The sequence below is a fragment of the Seriola dumerili genome, unplaced genomic scaffold (assembly GCF_002260705.1).
Source record: "Seriola dumerili isolate Sdu_G_001 unplaced genomic scaffold, Sdu_1.0 BDQW01000391.1, whole genome shotgun sequence".
Classification (NCBI taxonomy): Eukaryota; Metazoa; Chordata; class Actinopteri; order Carangiformes; family Carangidae; genus Seriola; species Seriola dumerili.
This window is the reverse complement of record NW_019174646.1, coordinates 640,678-657,627: the sequence shown is the minus strand read 5'-3', so window position 1 is coordinate 657,627 and position 16,950 is coordinate 640,678. Positions and strand designations below refer to the sequence as shown.

General features: G+C 40.1%; 2 protein-coding genes and 1 pseudogene across 2 annotated transcripts; all 3 read right to left on the bottom strand.

Annotated features, from left to right (window-relative positions):
• Window positions 1-117: 117 nt before the first annotated feature.
• On the bottom strand, window positions 118-3,895 carry LOC111233417 (collagenase 3-like). The gene is made up of 11 exons (XM_022761218.1): window positions 3,788-3,895; window positions 3,523-3,639; window positions 3,089-3,216; window positions 2,775-2,923; window positions 2,391-2,516; window positions 2,133-2,294; window positions 1,620-1,806; window positions 1,402-1,532; window positions 1,135-1,300; window positions 855-958; window positions 118-549 (listed from the first exon to the last, which is right to left on the bottom strand). Exons 1-11 carry the CDS (start codon window positions 3,893-3,895, stop codon window positions 446-448), a joined length of 1,482 nt encoding a protein of 493 aa, XP_022616939.1. The 3' UTR covers window positions 118-445.
• Window positions 3,896-5,685: 1,790 nt separating this feature from the next.
• Window positions 5,686-10,175, bottom strand: LOC111233414 (annotated as a pseudogene).
• Window positions 10,176-10,763: 588 nt separating this feature from the next.
• On the bottom strand, window positions 10,764-16,502 carry LOC111233413 (matrix metalloproteinase-20-like). Its single transcript, XM_022761215.1, has 10 exons — window positions 16,476-16,502; window positions 14,915-15,153; window positions 14,178-14,326; window positions 13,719-13,844; window positions 13,466-13,624; window positions 13,162-13,333; window positions 12,750-12,883; window positions 12,379-12,535; window positions 11,732-11,835; window positions 10,764-10,864 (listed from the first exon to the last, which is right to left on the bottom strand). Exons 1-10 carry the CDS (start codon window positions 16,500-16,502, stop codon window positions 10,764-10,766), a joined length of 1,368 nt encoding a protein of 455 aa, XP_022616936.1.
• Window positions 16,503-16,950: the final 448 nt, after the last annotated feature.

Below are 16,950 nucleotides of genomic sequence, written 5' to 3'. Positions count from 1 at the left end.
TTTTTTCTACTTCATAACCAAAGTACAGTGTATTCAAATAAGAAAATCATGCACGTTGAGCCCTATCATGGCTAGAAGGGACAATGAAATTGCAGAGGAGTTTTTGCATAACTCCATCTTGACCTTTATTTGTAATCCCGGGATGTCTTAACCCTTATTTTACACCCAAAATTGTGCAAACATGTCTTAGCAAATACAATGACCATCAGTATGTTCCTTTGCAAGTTCCATACATAATCAGAAGCATTTTCAAACAGGTCAAAGATTATTTACAGAATTGATTAAATGATAAACATTTACTGACCTTTGCCTCTGCTGTACGTCAGCAGCCAAGCAGTAGTTAGACTAGAAAACAACATCTGTCTCTATGAACTGTTCCCCACATCATAAGAAAGTGATATGCATGCAAACTGCAGTTACATTTAGGGAGTTCGACAGTTGTGTCTCAGTAACAGTTGAGCCAGCCGTAGTTGAGCAGTACACGCATCACCCTCTTGTATGGCATGTAGTACTCACTCTGTCTGGGTCCATCTGAGAAATAAATATATCCTGTGGGAGGGAAGAGTCATTTTATATGCAAGTATGCAGCTGAACTTTCAGACAAATAAACAGATTTTTTGGACATTTTGTGCAATAAAATACATAATATTCACATTATAGTACAAACAACTTATGTCCATCCAGCAGATATGGAGTAATATTAGCATTCATTTGTTTGAAAGTTACTCCTTCAATAAAAAAATAATGACTAGTATAGCTTACAATATAATGCCAGATTTTTGTTTCTGTCATTCTAACCAAAGGTGATTCTTGACCAGTAAGAAGTGAGTTAAATGTGAATAAATATTTCTCACCATAATTCTCAAAGGCTGCATCTACTTTGGAGCCAATGCCAGGGAAATCCCAAGTGATATATCTTGGGTATCCATAGTCCATTTGGTTTCTGCTCTCATCATAGCTTCAAGAGAGAAAAGTGAGACACTCTTACTCTTACTCTTTTTGTGTTCAGCCATACTCAATAAATGTTTCAGTGATCAGTTAACATCTCTGTTATTTTCATTTTTATCCACTAAAAACCAATATGCACATGTCATGTGAATAACAAAATGAAATCTGATCATGACCAACGCTTACCTCCAATACTGGTTATTTACAAAAATGAGTGTTTTTCCCGTCGTTGGCACATAAACAGCTGCATCAACCTTACTGACTGAGGAGGGGAGGCCGAGGTGGGTGATAGACTTTGGATACCCTGACATTATTGTCTTTGCATGAGCCTTTATGCCCCAGTATTGACTACCTGTAGAGAAACAGTTGCAGGTTATTCTTGTACAGCTTCACAGCACTCATCGCATTCACTACAGTCCACAATCAAACCGAACAAAACCGTTTGAAAATTACCTTCAAAGAGATACACCACATCCCTGTGTGGGACTTCAAAGGCAGCATCGACATAATTGATCCTAGACCATTTTGTGTTCACTCTAGTCAAAGAGATTCCTTGGGAGGTTGAACTCTTTCTCCAGTAGTATCTGGTAAGGCATTTAAATTGAAATGTAAAAAGATCTAGGACTCATGTTCTAGATGAATACACTGATTATCATACTTTCAGAATATACCCGTTTTTAAAGAAGAACAGATCTCCCCGGATTGAGGTAGCAGCGTCAAACACCAGCCCACGGTTGCACTGCTCATTTCGGGGGTTTGGTTTTTCCGTTGGGTCCTCTGGCTCTGGTTCAGGCTCTGGTTCAGGCTCTGGACGTGGTTTTGGTTTTGGTACTGGTGTGGGCACTGATGAACGGCTTCCTGGGAGATGGAGTGGCAAAATTAAGAGTGACTAAACTATAATCTTCAGTCATCATAAAGCAAACGACCAACGACATAAATAAACTAAAAGATGCACTTTTAGGACCTTAAGCTCATGTTTAAAATCAGTCTGACTATAAAGTATACAAACCACATTAAATATAAAATGTCTCCAATTCCTCTGCTGTTCATTGTATGGAAATGTAAATTGCAAATTGCAAACTGCAACACATGGAATTTGTTTAGTGGTTGAATAGAGGTTTCTGTCATGTGGTGCAAATAAAGACATATTTGAAGTTCAACAATTCAGCTTGTTTTTTTCCTACCATAAAGGGCTTGAACCCCTCGCCTGTCATCGTCTGGTAGCCTGTACCCGTTTGTGTTGACGTACTGATATGTGGGGTACATCAACGCACGTCTGTCCCTGGAGTGATCCAGGCCCAGAGCGTGGCCGAACTCATGGGCCGCCACCAACAGCAGATTCACACCTGAACACAATAACAACGTGAACGGATTTTATACTTCTTCCTCAGTGGACAGGGGAGCTTCAGCTTCACTAAAATAACATGGTGGAGTATATTTACCTCTTTGGGTAAGAGTCCAGGTTTCATCATCGTCAAAGTGTGTGTCCCCTCCCTGACCTTGTCCAGGAGAGTTAGCATGAGCCAAGACTCCACCCGCTCCGTCAAAAGGGTAAAAGTCTCCATGATCTGCAATAACACAAAGGAGATAATGTAATCTACAATTTTAGAGTTCAAGTCTGTACTTGCATCCAGAGACAAGGATTCCCATAAACCAAGACATCAGCTGGCATCAGTGATGAAACCATAATCAGGATAAATAACGTGTCTAAGGTCAGATTTCTGTAAAACAAGGTGATAAATTTGGACTTTTTTATTGTTTTATTTATTTATTCCTGACAGAGGTTGCAACCGTGTTTAAAAACTTCTTATTTCATCCAGACTTACATCCGCCCTTGAAGAGGATCATGATGTCCGCAGAGCCGGTGTAGACCTGTTTGAAGACCAGTGGGATGACATCACTGTAGAGCTGGAAAGCCTTAGCAATGGTTGCATCAACCTGACTCTGGGTCAGATCTGGAGTGTACTGAGTGATCCTGTTCAAATCATATATGGTTATCATCATCATCATCATCATCATCATCATTGTTGTTGTTGTTGTTGTCATCATTATCATGGCAGAGTCATGTTTAAATTCTCAACCACCTGAAATACAATTATGTAACTCCTGACAATATTATAACCTCCTCTGGTTCACTTACCTGTATGTAATTAGCCTTTTCCCCCATTTGGGTTTTCCAGGGAAGTGTCCATATCGGCTGATGTCTGACACACCACACCTCGGGGCTTTCATCACCTCCACAGTCTCTTTATTCAAGATGCCAGTCACCTAGTGGTCAGACGATGACATGAGGTAATAACAACATAGAGATGCTTAAAGTGAAGTTTGAAACATGTTGTCATTTTTGCTGTCTGCTTAATGATTCCTGGTATGAATCCCTTGTCAGTACTGAAGTTATTAGGAGTCATATTATATTTGGTTATAAGAAAGCAACATTTTAGAGATCTGTCTCATGTGTTTTATCTTTTTAAACCATGAAATTGAGGTGAGCTTTTCTTTCTTCATACATGTTCACTCAGGTGATATGAGCACTGTTGAAAATAGAATATTTGATTCATTGACTGATGTAAATACCTCCAGGCCAAAGAAAGCCTGCATGGCCTGCAGGTCCTGGTTGAAGGAGTCATTGGTGATGCTTCGCATTGAGGAGTTTGTCATCCCAACATCACCATAGAACTGAGAAAGATATCCCTGACACACAGAGGGGAAACAGGGTTTAAGCAAGAGACGATAAGGATTGTGCTTATTACGTGAATACACAATCTGAGCCTTAAGTCTATTAGACTCACCCATGTCTTCTGATAGCTCCTCACTGCTAATATATATATGCAGAACATACCTGAGCCAGGTCTTTGTCCTCTGGTGAAACCGTTGGAGCAACAGTAGGTGCAGCTTGACAAAGTGCCAAACAACCCAGCAACACTATCCAAAAATCAATGAGAGACATCTTGTTGAAATGTTTTCTTCTCAACCATCCACTCTCCTCTTATAAAGGCAGCCGTGACAGCTTGGTGTGTGTGTCGTGCTGATAAAAGCTGAATAAGAGCTTTCCAGTAAATGTTAAAACAAGCCAATGCCAGAAGGGGCAGGAGAGTAAAGAGGGGCCCCTATGATAACATAGTGGGAGGAGAAGATACGATCAGTTTAACTTCACCTTTGAAACATCTGTGAAGCAGTTAGATTGTGTTTTGGTCTGTTGTCCTCTTGCTTTTTCTTGCAGTGAGATGTTTTTGGTTTCATGCAAACATTTACAATTTTCTTTGTTGTGTGATATTTTTTTATCATTTGTCACATTTGAGTAGTATATTATATTTGAGTGAATATACTGTAGATGCATGTGCTTTATCAGCCTAAACCATACAAAACTAAGCTGCAATAGTAAGGAGCACACAATGTAATGAGACTGATTTGCTTAATTTGACCCATTTTAAATTATGGTCTTTGGTAGAAAACATGAACATACACCTACAATCTGCCCCTCATCCCAATTGTCAAATTTAAAGATGAACAAAATTATCTGTCAAAAAAACATTGACTTACCTTACTTATTTGTTTTTAATTTCTTCTTTGTTTACAGTGTTCTCTTTTTGATAACCTTCTGATGTAGGCTGACCACAGTCCAGTTTGGTGGGTAAACATGAGTGTGCTGTTTGCAGATACCCAACGTTACATGACTTTATCTCTAAGCACTGATTGAGGCTAAACTGAGCCTTAAAATGAGTAATCAGGACTTCTGTAACTTTGTGATGTCACAACAAAACAATCGCCACCCTAGCCATGTCCCAGCCCAACTAAACCCACTATCCAACCTTGCAGGATTTGGTTTCTCTGAGTGTTTACCTTAAAACTGCTGTATTTTTATTCCATCACTCAGAAAACAGTCAGCCAATCACCGACCTGTTGTTGGTAGAGCTCCAGAGAGAAGCCTGTGAAAGGAGATGTAAAACTACACTGAGCGTCATGGTTTGCCATGGTAGACACTTTTTGTTAGTTTGTTTGGATTTTGTCACTTCCTGTTTTATTTTGTAGTTGTTTTCCTTGTGTGTCTTAATGTTTTTATTTCCTGTCTTGGTCCTGTTTTTCTGGGTGGTGATTGTCTGCCCCAACCTAATGTGTTTCAACTGTGTTCAATTACCCTCGCCCCCCTTGCGTCTATACAGTCTTTGTGCTCCCCTTTGTCTGTGTCGGTTTGTCTGTTCATGTCTGGTTATTCCCCCAGCTGTTCATGTCTGGTTTGTCCTCGGTCTGTTCATGTTGCCTGTTCTAGCGGCTGTGGTATCCCCTGTGTCTCCAGTTATTGTTCCTTGTGTGCTCTTGTGCTTCGATTTCCTGTTCTGTTGGTTCACTCGTTTTGTAAGTTCTTCAGTTGATAAACATTTTTGCAATTGATTCCTATGTGTTGGCTGCATTTAATTCCAGCCTTACCCGCACCATGACACTGAGATGGTTTTTGGTTCTTAAAACCACAATTATATCTTCTTATGGATATCGACACTCAAAATAAAATACAGGAAAAGTATAAAATATGGGATCTTTAATGCACTTGATGATACACTTGATTTTCACATTAAAAGTCTTCTGTACCATACATACAGGTACACACATGCCTCAAAAGTCTTAACTCAAATACATAATGTTAATAATTTTTATATTATTATTATATATGACCTTTTATTTCTCTCTCGACTATACACAAGATGTATTCCCATTAACAATTCAACTCACTCCACCACTGTATCAGCTGTATCTACATCCCAGCCAAGAATTTGCTGGAATTATATTCAACACTCGCTTTTGTCTGAAGTCAAACTGGTAGGATTTTAACCCACTGAGGAGGAAGATGCTACCTGTCAACAGAAAATCACACAAAAATCACAAGAGTTAAAAAAGACTCTCTTTCTTGTCATATGTTAATTGTGTGTGCATGTCAAGTGTGTTATCCCCTCGTGTTGAATTGAGATGTGAACAGCAAAGTTCAGCTGTAAATAGAACATTTCTACTTCAGTAACACATTGTTCTAAAACTGGTGAAAAGTGGTGTTTTCAGTATAAAAGTGTGTCCAGTGCGGTAAGCCCCACCCGTCCACCACCTAAACCCGGTAAAAACAAGAAATTACAACTTCTATTTCAGCTGTATTCTATTTGTATCCTGTTGCTCAGGTCCGCATTATACAGAGTTCATGACCATAACTGTGTTTCACTGTTTTCTTTACCATGCAACTTAAAGGCGGCGTTGACCCTCTTCGGGATTCCAGGCCAGTCTGTCTGGATGAGTCTGGGGAAGCCCGGGTCCATCCGTCTCATGCGTTCATCATACCTGAGGTTGGATCATTCATATTCGCTTGTTTTGTTCATCCAGTTCATACTAGAATTTTTTTCCCCGTTTGGGTATGGACATTGTTACCTGCTAGAGTGCAAACTTCTTTTGATGTCTGTTATTTCATGCATGCTCATTTACCCAATGTGATGAGATGTTGATAATGTATCCAGTAATTTTGAGTTAATATTAGTTGATTAATTAATTATTTTGACACTATGTTCATATTCGATTGCTTTTTTTTGTAGCTCACATTATAATAAACTGATAATCTTTTGGTTCTGGACTGTTAGTCAAAACAAGACGTTTGAAGACGTCACTGGGGCTTTAAGAAATTGTGAGGGACATTTTCACTATTTTCTGACATTTCATAGACCAAAACTTTCATAGAATAATCAAGAGAATGATTGATCGATTCATAGATTATGAAAATAATCATTAGCAGCAGCCCTAGATTAATTTGCTTAGTCTGGCATTGAAACTGAATGAGCATGAAAAAACCTCATTAGATGGCTGTTTGATATTGGAATATTTTCTCTCACTTCATCTGTAACTTCTCCTGTTTTTTTATTTGTTTGTATGTGATTTTTTTTTTTATGTGAAGCAAGTTGGCCTTTGAAAAAGTTACCTGTAATAAAACTCTCCTGTGAAGAAGACTGTTTTCCCATATTCACTGACATGCACGGCAGCGTCGACCTGCCTGATTCTGGAGGAGAAGCCGTACTCGTAGATGGAGCCGGCACAACTTCTCATCTCATAAGCTGTTGAACCACCCAGTACTTATGACCTGGAAAAACACAGCCGTGTCACTGCATTTTGGGACACTATGAAAAACAGCAACATACCACAGGCACTGCCAAACTCAATGAGCCTCTTGCATGAAGTGCAACACTTAAGTTGCACAAGGCTGTAATTTGGGCTCAACGTTGTGCTCTCCTACTGGAAATCGAGCCTTGTCATGCTGACAAGGCCTAAGTGATGCTTTGCAGACTGCCCATTACTCTACCAGTGAATATGTACGCCACGCCTTTGGCAGGGATGTCATAAGCGGCATCAACATGAGAACTGATGCTCGGTAAATATGTGCTGCTGCGGCCCTCTCTCAGGCGACTCCAACAGGATGTCCCTGTCATTCTCATCCACATGTACCTGGATTGAAACAAGTAGATTCAATCTTCAATCTGCATCTCAACTGTACTCAAGTGAGTTTGCGATCATAATTGAACCATAACTTACCTGTTTTTAAAGAAAACAATCTCCTTTCCAATCATAGCTGCTGCATCAAAAGAAGAGTTTGAGTCACACCTTTTAAGAGCAGGTTGGGTTTCCAGTTTTGTTGTGGGCTTCCCTGAGAACACATTACATATTATTGAGTAACATTATTTCTAACTCGGTTTTTGAGCAAATAATAACTTTACATTTTAAATTTGCTCCTCACCGTACAGTGTTTGGATCCCAAGCACATCATCTCTGGATAGAGACTACTGTGTACTGCTGTGATGCCTGTAATTGGGGTACATGATAGCAGAGGGGTCCTTGGAGTGAGTCAAACCCAGTGAGTGGCCGAGCTCATGAGCTGCAACAGCAAACAAGCTGTAACCTGAAATACAGCAACAGTGTCCAATTAGTCACTTTAGGAGGTAAATTAGCACAGGATTACACTGAAAACTGTTGCCACACTGCTGTCTTTGGGTTTGAGAGCTTCACTTCTAGCCACACCCTCATCCGTGATGTCACACCAGGTGCTTTCTAGCAGCTGTCCCATCTGTTACACCTGGTGTGACATTACGGGTTGGGGTTGTGGCCAGAGGTGTCAACCCAGAGTCATGAAACAGCTTTTTGACCACTGTGGTGCAGCATTGATTTACATATTCAACAAACATACTGCACTAAGATTGCACAGTTTTGACAATCTGCAACAAATTTTTATATTTCATCAATTTCATCTGGTAGATGCTTTTATCCAAAGCGACTTGCAGTAAGTGCATTCAAAGCAGGTGAGAGCAAGAGCTAGATATCTTGAAATTAAGAGTGTATCCTTTATGTATATTTTAAACCAATAAATAAACCAATAACTCAAGATTTTTATTCAGACAAATGAGACAAGTAAGTGAGTGTTAGGTAAGGTGGATTTTTAGCCTGTTAGATTTGTGGCTTGTTTCAGCTCTTGTATTTTATTTTCTGTGTAAATTATGTCATGTCTCACAAAATTACAAACATGCTTTGACTGACAAACCTTGCCCCCCTGCCGTCCATGTTTCATCTTCATCAAAGTACACGTCTCCTCCCATCCCCTCTCCAGGCTGAAAGGCGTGAGCCAGCACACCCCGGGGTCCATCAAACGGAGAGAAATCTCCATGAGCTACAACAGAAGGAGTGAATGAACCAGGGTTTCCTGGAAAATCTGATTTACACTGTTGCAAAAATATCCCATCTTCTCCATCTTTTTTGGCATGATTAACCATAATTAGTGTTGAGTGTATTTTAAGCAGCATTGTAACTCCTCAGAAGTGATTTGCAGATTTACTTCTGCGGGCGAAGGAGAAGACTATATCAGCTTTGCCATGGCTGACTTTGATGAACCTCAGTGGTGCTGCAGCACTCCACATCTTCAGGGCTGAACAAAAGGACCTTGCCACGTGCCCTCTCTTCATGTCTGGAGTGTATTTAGCAATCCTGTGTGCCGGTAAAAGATGGACCAACAACATGCGAGAAAATGACCATTTTACAATATTACAGTAATCAGCAAAAACCAGAATGATTAAGGTATGTATTAGAAAACTATGCATGTTTCTGAGTCGACACAAAACATCTCACATGTATGTGATGGTGTGGTTCTTCCATTTAGTTTTCCACATCTGGAACACCACACCTCGGCTCCCTCATCACATCCAGGGAATGAGGGTCCAGGTCTCTGTCAGACCAAAGAAGTTTTGCATTTCTCTGATCTTCTCCTCCATGGCTGACGTGGACCGAATCCGTCTCACTGACACTCTGTCTCTGCTTCTGGGGTTCAGGTTATAGAACCTCCTGAGGTAGCCCTGTTGTGAGAGGAGGGTTAAGTCTATGTTCATATGAGATGCCAAAAAGTATTTATACTATAAATGGTGTTTTATATGTTTTCTGCGCCACACTACGCAGTGTATGACTGATGAGAGGTTACAGCAGATGCATTTTCTGATAGACATCGGACTGTTCACTATTTCTACAAATCATTTTCTGATAAATAAAAAAAAAATGTTTCTCATAAATGCATATGAGGTAGATCACCTATTGACCTCAATTGTTAAATGCATGTTGCAAAGAAATGAGTTTAAAGAGCAGACGTGGTCAGTTTTTGATCGGTTCAAATTGTTCACTGGACAAAGATTGAAGCTGCGCAAATTCTGAATTAGGTGAATTCAGAATTATTACATTGGGTCAACACAGACAGCAGGCATCATGATATATGCATATTTTGTTTTTGGTAGGAAGTGAAAACATGCAAGTTGAATTCACTGATACGTATAAATGTAGACAGTTTATCTCTCAAAATGAGGTGATAATCACTACACTTTAGTATTTGTAGTTTAAATGAATTTCTGATATTAATAGATAAGACTTCATACTGGAACCAAATCAAATCCACATAAATCGTCCATCTGCATAAATCATCATAAATATAGACATAGTAACAAACTAATATCTTCACTAGGTTCCTCAAAACAAAAGTCAGAGTCATGAGATATCTAAATCTAAATTATATGGTTCTTATATAAACTACAAGACAGTCATCTACCCACAAAACAAACCTCAGCCAGCTCCACATCCTCAGGCCTCAGCTGCTGACTCTGGTCGATGGGTAGAGTCCATGAGATTCCCGCAAACATCAGAGAGCCCAAAACTGTTATCAACAACCAGAGCAACTCCATGTTTTAAATGCACATTTTCAGCAGGCTTCACATTTTTTATATGGGAGTATTCTCAGGGTTGTTGGGCAATCACACAGCCCAAAAGTGCGTAATCCTGGTTGTTACAGCTGGGTCTACCTGCCTCAATTTTCTGGAGGTTTTTGTGGTTAAAACCTCTCAATGAAATGTCTACATACTACGTCTGGGATTTCTGTCTGTAATGATGACATGTGTACCGTGTGTTTTGTAGTTTACAAACCAGATATAGATACAGTAGCTTGTACCCAACTTGTAGCCATTCGTGAGGCAAACCTTATTTACAGCCTGCCATCATATGTGTAAATCAATCTCCACCACAGTGATATGCAGATTTGATAAAAAAGACATAAGCTGATGTGTAAATGCTGGGTGCATTTTACTGTGGTATACAAACCAAAAAACACACACATCAGGTTCAAATTGTATTTCTTTATTTCGACAACATGTGACCGCTGATAAATAAAACTTCACTCAAAACTGAAAAACACAGTGTTTCTTTCGTCTTCCTGTTTAATTTAATCAAGGTTTTCAGGTAATTTCCTTGTTGCATGTTCACGGATTTAAAGTATTTCAACATCCAAGCCAGGAATTTGCTTTCTCAACTCCGACAACAAGTTTCTGGGAGTAGTCGTATTTGTAGACTTGTGGTCCGACAAAGAAATAGATGAAACCTAAGATGAAGAAAAATCAGACCTTCAGGAAGCAAACAGAGTGATTCACATACTGTATTTCACATTTTTCATGTTGTGCTGCCCAGAATGTTTTTGCAGTCCGTTTTTGTTGACGGTCATAATGATGATGCTGATGACGATGATGGGCATCTTTCTGAACTCAAATATCCACTCTTGCTTGCAGTTGAAATTACAGTATGTCATATGAAGGACTTTAATTGGTAAATTATACAGTTGAAATGATAGAGGGGGAACTGGCTGCTCTGTAAACCTTAACTACACTGAGCTCACATTGCATGTACATTAGCATTCCTGTGCTACCAATAACAATGCAACTTGCAAAAGCCCTTCAAGCTACAGACAGAGATATGCTACCTGCTAAACATAAATAAGACTACTGCACAACATCACCCAGTATGTTTACAACTGTGGCCCTGAGAGCTCAATGCACTGCACTGCAACGTAAGAGAACACAAGCAAATACAGAAAACATTATCAACACGTGCACTGCAAATACACACAACATAACCAAATACACATGTTTTTTTTAACACTTGTCACGTTTTAGTATCCTCTGGAAACAAACATATTGTCGCCTGAGCTACTTGCAGCTTGTTTGTGTGTGTGGTTGTGTTGTGAGTATTTTCAGCACATGTTTTGTCAAAGTTTTCTTCAGCTGCAGCGCGTTGAGCTCTCAGGGCCACCATACTTTACTCTTGTTATGTATATGAGGAAATTTGTTGTGGAGCATGTTTAAGCTTTTGCATTTTCTTCCATCTCACAAGTTATGCTGTAAATACATAGTGTGTAGCCTCCATCATCTGCAAATATACAACACAATGGGTAACAGTGATAACATTTGCTCACCCTCTTTATGAACAGCTGCATTTATTGTCGTGTTGACTCCTGGAAAGTCCTCGCTGATGTACTTTGGGAAACCAAAATCCATAACTCTTCGGTTTTCATTGTAACTGAAAATAAACAAGTCATGACTCATGATCATCTGTTTGTGCTACAAAGCTAAGACAAAACATTTGTGTACGGTTGCAACTTTATGATCCCGTCATCAAACCGAGCCCTTTGCTCTCTGTGTGAGGTCCAGCTGACAGAGGAAATGTTATTGTCAGATCTGGGTCAGCTGGGTCCATATCTACCAGCGCTTTGAGATTTGGCTCTTTTATAGAATTACACTTTCATTTAATATAACACAATTAAAAAAAAAAAAACTCTTCCTTTCCGGCTAAAATTAGGAGAGTGTAATTTGACTTAATTCAATCTGTAGTGCTCACACACTCACACATACATTTATCATGTCCTTTGCTAATTCATGATGTTGAAACTCCAATTCAATGTGCTCATGAATGGAAAAAAATCCAGTGAAAAATGTTATATCCTCATACTTTGAAATGATCAAAGGTAAAATGCCGTGATGTGTAAACATGCATACAAAGAAAAGCCGGGAATATTTTTGAAGTGATTGCTACTGGATTCGTGCTGTTGACTTGTTGCCTTACCTCCAGTAAATATCATGCATAAAGAAGAGTGTGCGTCCTGTTTTCACTATGTGCACAGCTGCATCAACGTCCTGCACCCAGACTGGAAATCCAAAGTGGCTGAGTGCTCTGGGCTTTCCCTTCACAAGAGAACCTTTCACTGTCCAGAACATGGCTTCTGTCAAAGGATAAAGATAGTTTTATGTCACAGGGTCTTTTCTAATTCGGTGACTATCAATATGAATCTACTATGAATTGTGGGTGTAGAATACTGGGACAATTAACAGTTTGACTGTGTATAAAAAAATGGGATTAGATGTGGCTATGGGCATGGAGTGAGATCAATGAAACCAGTGTTGCAGTTAAGTATTTAAAGTATTAAATATAGTTACCATGGATAAGGTAAGCAGTGGATCTTCGAGGTACCCAGAAGGCGGCATCGATGCGTGTTTCAATCTTGGGCATGAAGTTGGAGATTGGACCTTCTTTGATGTCATATTGCTCATTATGTTTAATCCAGAGATATCTTGTGGGAAATAATTGTCAGTTAGATCAAAAATATATTTTGATTATTGTATGTTGCAAATGGCATTAAAATTAAGATTTCTAAATGGACTCTGGTGTCAGACACAGCTAAAAAAAATAGGGGCCCAAAGTGAGAAATATACTTTTTATAACCTTATAAAGTTGTTAATAACTCCACATTCTACTCTATTAAAATGAGGATAACACATGCCTGGAGCTGTAGATGATAACACTTTTAAACGTCCTTCGAGCTCTTCAAATTAAAACTCATCAACATACCTTTCCCTGAAGAAGAAGGTGGCATCCCCGAGAGTGGACACTGCGTCAAAAGTCAGGTCTGGAGCACATCTGTTCTGCATGAGTCGAGGGAACAGTGATCCTGACATCCAGGGGTTGTTCTGAGAGCTCCAGTTGTACCTCGGCAAGTGATTCGGACGACCTCTGGCTGGGCCTAACATACATCAGCACACACTTATGTATCAGGTTCCACTTAGGAGGAAGCACAAAGGAGTAAAGATATGACTCTAATAGCTGTATCGGTTAGTATAGTATATCCATAGAGAGATGAATCAAAACTCTTTACTGTAAAGTGCGTTGATATTTGCTACATCTTCTCTTGATAATAGGTTGGCTGGACGGGAGGATCTGTAGGTCGGATACATCAGTGAGTCTGGGTTTCTGGAGTGCTTCAGGCCCAAAGCATGGCCAAATTCATGCGCAGCTACTACAAACAGATTGAAACCTACAATAACACAAAGAAAAAAATGTACTCAAATAAATATCTATACAGCTCCTTCAGTATGAATGCGGAGTGCCAGTGTGACTCAGTCCGGCACCTGTCTCTCCTGCTGTCCAGTGCTCATCGTCGTCAAAGTGAGTGTCACCTCCAGCGCCCAACCCTGGCCCGAAAGCATGAGCCAAGGTGCCTCCTGGTCCGTCGAATGGATACAAGTCACCGTGTTCTTCATTGCATAATCCAGGCCAAACATGAAATAGAAACCACAGAGAAAACCGTTTTCTCTCATGCCACTAGAAAATTACAGGGCTCCGTTCACCTCAACTCAAGGAGCCTGTCGTGTTCAGCAGCCAGTGCATGATGATGCTGCCATGGTTAGTTGCTGAAGTTCTCCACGTGCATATCCACTGCACTGTTATATTTACATAACACAGAGATCTCTGGATATCTTTCTTAACGTGAGCATGAGTCAAACTGCTCATTGCACTTTCGAGCATCTTCTGCCACGGTCCTTCATTAGACTAAAGACTGACCTTCATAAAACAAAAGACAAACCCACCATAGGTCACAAACTCCACCATGATGTCAGCGTTGCGGGTGTGTGACCTTACAAACGTCAGACTGCTGGCTCTGGCCCAGACGCTGAAAGCTGACTCAACCAGAGAGTCCACAGTGCTGCGAGGCAAATCCCTGGTGTACCTGCCAATGCTGCAAAGTATGTGTCATTTTGATGTTGATTAATATCAAGGTCAGAACACAGTATCCTCTTTGTAAATATAAATATAATGAAATGAGTGTATGGTTATACAGTCGTTTGTAAATCAACTCTTATATGACAATGGCTACGTTTCTTATTTTCTCTTTAATTATATATTTGTTCTGCATGTACATCCAGCAGACATGGCTAAATCAGAAATAGATACGGATGTTTGAGAGATTGTTACATAAATTCACGCACGTATGTAGAAACTGGCACTTTAAAAATCCCATAATAACTTTAGAGGCAGGAGTTCCAAACCCAAAATCTGTTAACCATAATGATTTGTGACAGTTGCTATTCCCCTTTTCTGCAAACAGTTTTATTGCCGGCTGGCTCAAATTGTTTCCCATGTATTTGGCAGGGTTAAGGGACAGCCAGTCTGTTTTTTTTTTTTTTTTACAAGTTCAGTCTGGGTCAGATATGTCTGTATCTTTCATACAAGCATATATCTTTCGGTGCTAATTCTATTGAATGTTAGTAGTAAAAAGAGTAATAACATCTTGATCATTAAACATCGTTAAAGGCCACATACACACCTGTAGGTGATGACATTCTTGTTCCACCGTGTCCCCTGGATGTGGCTGTACTCCTCCACATCTGGAACGCCACATCGAGGGCTCCCCATCACCTCCAGGGTGTCTGAGTCCAGCACACCTGTTGCATTAAGCCCAAAGAAAATCTGCATGTCTTTCACTTTGGAGGTGAAGGCGGGCCCACTCCGCTTCATGCGCCCAAAAGGCTCTTTTTCCAGGTTGTAGTACTGCTGAAGGTATTCCTGTCAGTAGATTCAAGGTCCATGTCAGATCTCATTTTGCACTAAAGAGCCAGGTAAATGAATTGGCCCTGCACAGCTCAGTTAATGGGAAGGTAGAAAGTTGTATTGTCCCTATGGATGAACTCCTTATTTTCAGCATGCATTATAGAAGATTATACGCATAACATCCATCAAACTGCTCATTATGTTCATTCATAACTTCTACATAAACCTACTAATCTACTGTCCTAGAGTGATCAGATTCACAGCATCAGCTGTAAATTGCACCCTCTACCATTACACCAAAAAATCCAATCACAACAATAATATGAATGAAGAAGTAGCAAGCAATTCCCATGCCGATTGTTTTCTCCAACAGTTCCTTCCAAAGAAAAACAAGAACAGATTTATGATAGAGATTTAAGATGAGGAAAGAGAAAATAAGGATGCTGAAAGAATCTGCAAAAGCATGCAATATAACAACTTTGAGGACTCAGAGGGCAGTGCACTCACTTACCTCCGCCCCCCACCCACACAAAAACAAAAGAAATAAAAACAATATCTCGACATCCCACCACACGAGAATGACCCCTTGCAATGCAGTTAAAGTGTTTCTACCACATTAGAAACATTTTAAAACAGGCAAGTCTTTGGCATTGTACAAGAGATTAAATCACGTGCAGTGAAATCTCAAACATTTGTAATGCAGCTCATGCAATTATGCACTTACTGTGGCCAGCTTCAAGTCAACCTGTGGTTCTGTGGAAGGAGAGCTCGTTCCCTCCGGAATAAATGTGGGCGCCGTAAAACATGGACGGGGCAATAGCAAGACCAAGACACAGACAGATAGCAGCATGACATGCATTTCACAGACTTAACACTACATGAATTGTAGTGGCCTAGTTTAAACACATGGAGATGGGAGTTCTGGTTAATGAGAAAGCCTTTTAAATGGTTATTGTGACTCATGCCACTTGCAAATCCAAGGAAAGCCTCAGACAGTACTATGGAATTAGGGAGGGGTTTGCAGACAGCCAAGGACAGCAAAAAAAAAAGAAAGAAAGAAAGAAAGCAGACAGAAGTGACATTTGAACAGTTCTTGTCACATGACATGCTTGCTCCAATGATGATTTAAATGACTGAGCTATATGGTTTCAATTTCTTATTTAAATTCAGTGCAAATCTCGAACTGAAATCAGTTGTTGGTTAATGTGATGTGAATAAGACATGTACTCTCTGAGTGCAAAGTGATGGCTCACAGATGATCCCAAACAAGTGTTGAAACTACTACTTGAAGCAAAATACGATGTATAAAAAGATTAATTCTGCAAAGATGTGCTCACTGCTGTCTCTATGAGTGTGATCGGCATGAATGTGGTGATATTTCCATGATTAAAAACCAAGCAGCTCTGATATTGAGGAAGTGATTTCTTCAGTCTCTGGAGGAACCTCAACTTCACTCCCTCCTGACTGATGCAACACAATGAGCTGGGTGGCACTTCTCAGTCCCACGCATTCTGAAGGCTCTCCCGAAATAACACCATCAAAGCCCATTCTTGTCCAGTTTTAGCAAACACATGCAGGACCTTTCAATGAGAGAGTTCACTGAAGGGGAGCCCGAAATTGCAGGGGTGGATTTAAGGCCTTCGAAAAAGAAGATGGCCGCCAGCCAGGATGCCTAGACTGGCAAGGGTGGTGCTGCGGTAAATTTGAGCTACAATTACGGTTGATTGGTCATTGTGGCACTTTATGGGAGCAACAGAATTCCTCTGCGGGGCAACATGAGCTGACTTTCCCAGTGCACGTTGCACTCTTGAA

Coding starts and splice junctions, on each gene's coding strand:
- LOC111233417 (XM_022761218.1), bottom strand. CDS start 3,895: ATGTCTCTCATTGATTTTTGGATAGTGTTGCTGGGTTGTTTGGCACTT. Junction 1,807..2,132: donor AGGGGTTCAAGCCCTTTATG/GTAGGAAAAAAA, acceptor TCCATCTCCCAG/GAAGCCGTTCATCAGTGCCC. Junction 1,533..1,619: donor CTGTTCTTCTTTAAAAACGG/GTATATTCTGAA, acceptor ATGCCTTACCAG/ATACTACTGGAGAAAGAGTT.
- LOC111233413 (XM_022761215.1), bottom strand. CDS start 16,502: ATGCCGATCACACTCATAGAGACAGCA. Junction 13,845..14,177: donor GGTGGAGTTTGTGACCTATG/GTGGGTTTGTCT, acceptor TATGCAATGAAG/AACACGGTGACTTGTATCCA. Junction 12,536..12,749: donor CACTGCTTACCTTATCCATG/GTAACTATATTT, acceptor ATCCTTTGACAG/AAGCCATGTTCTGGACAGTG.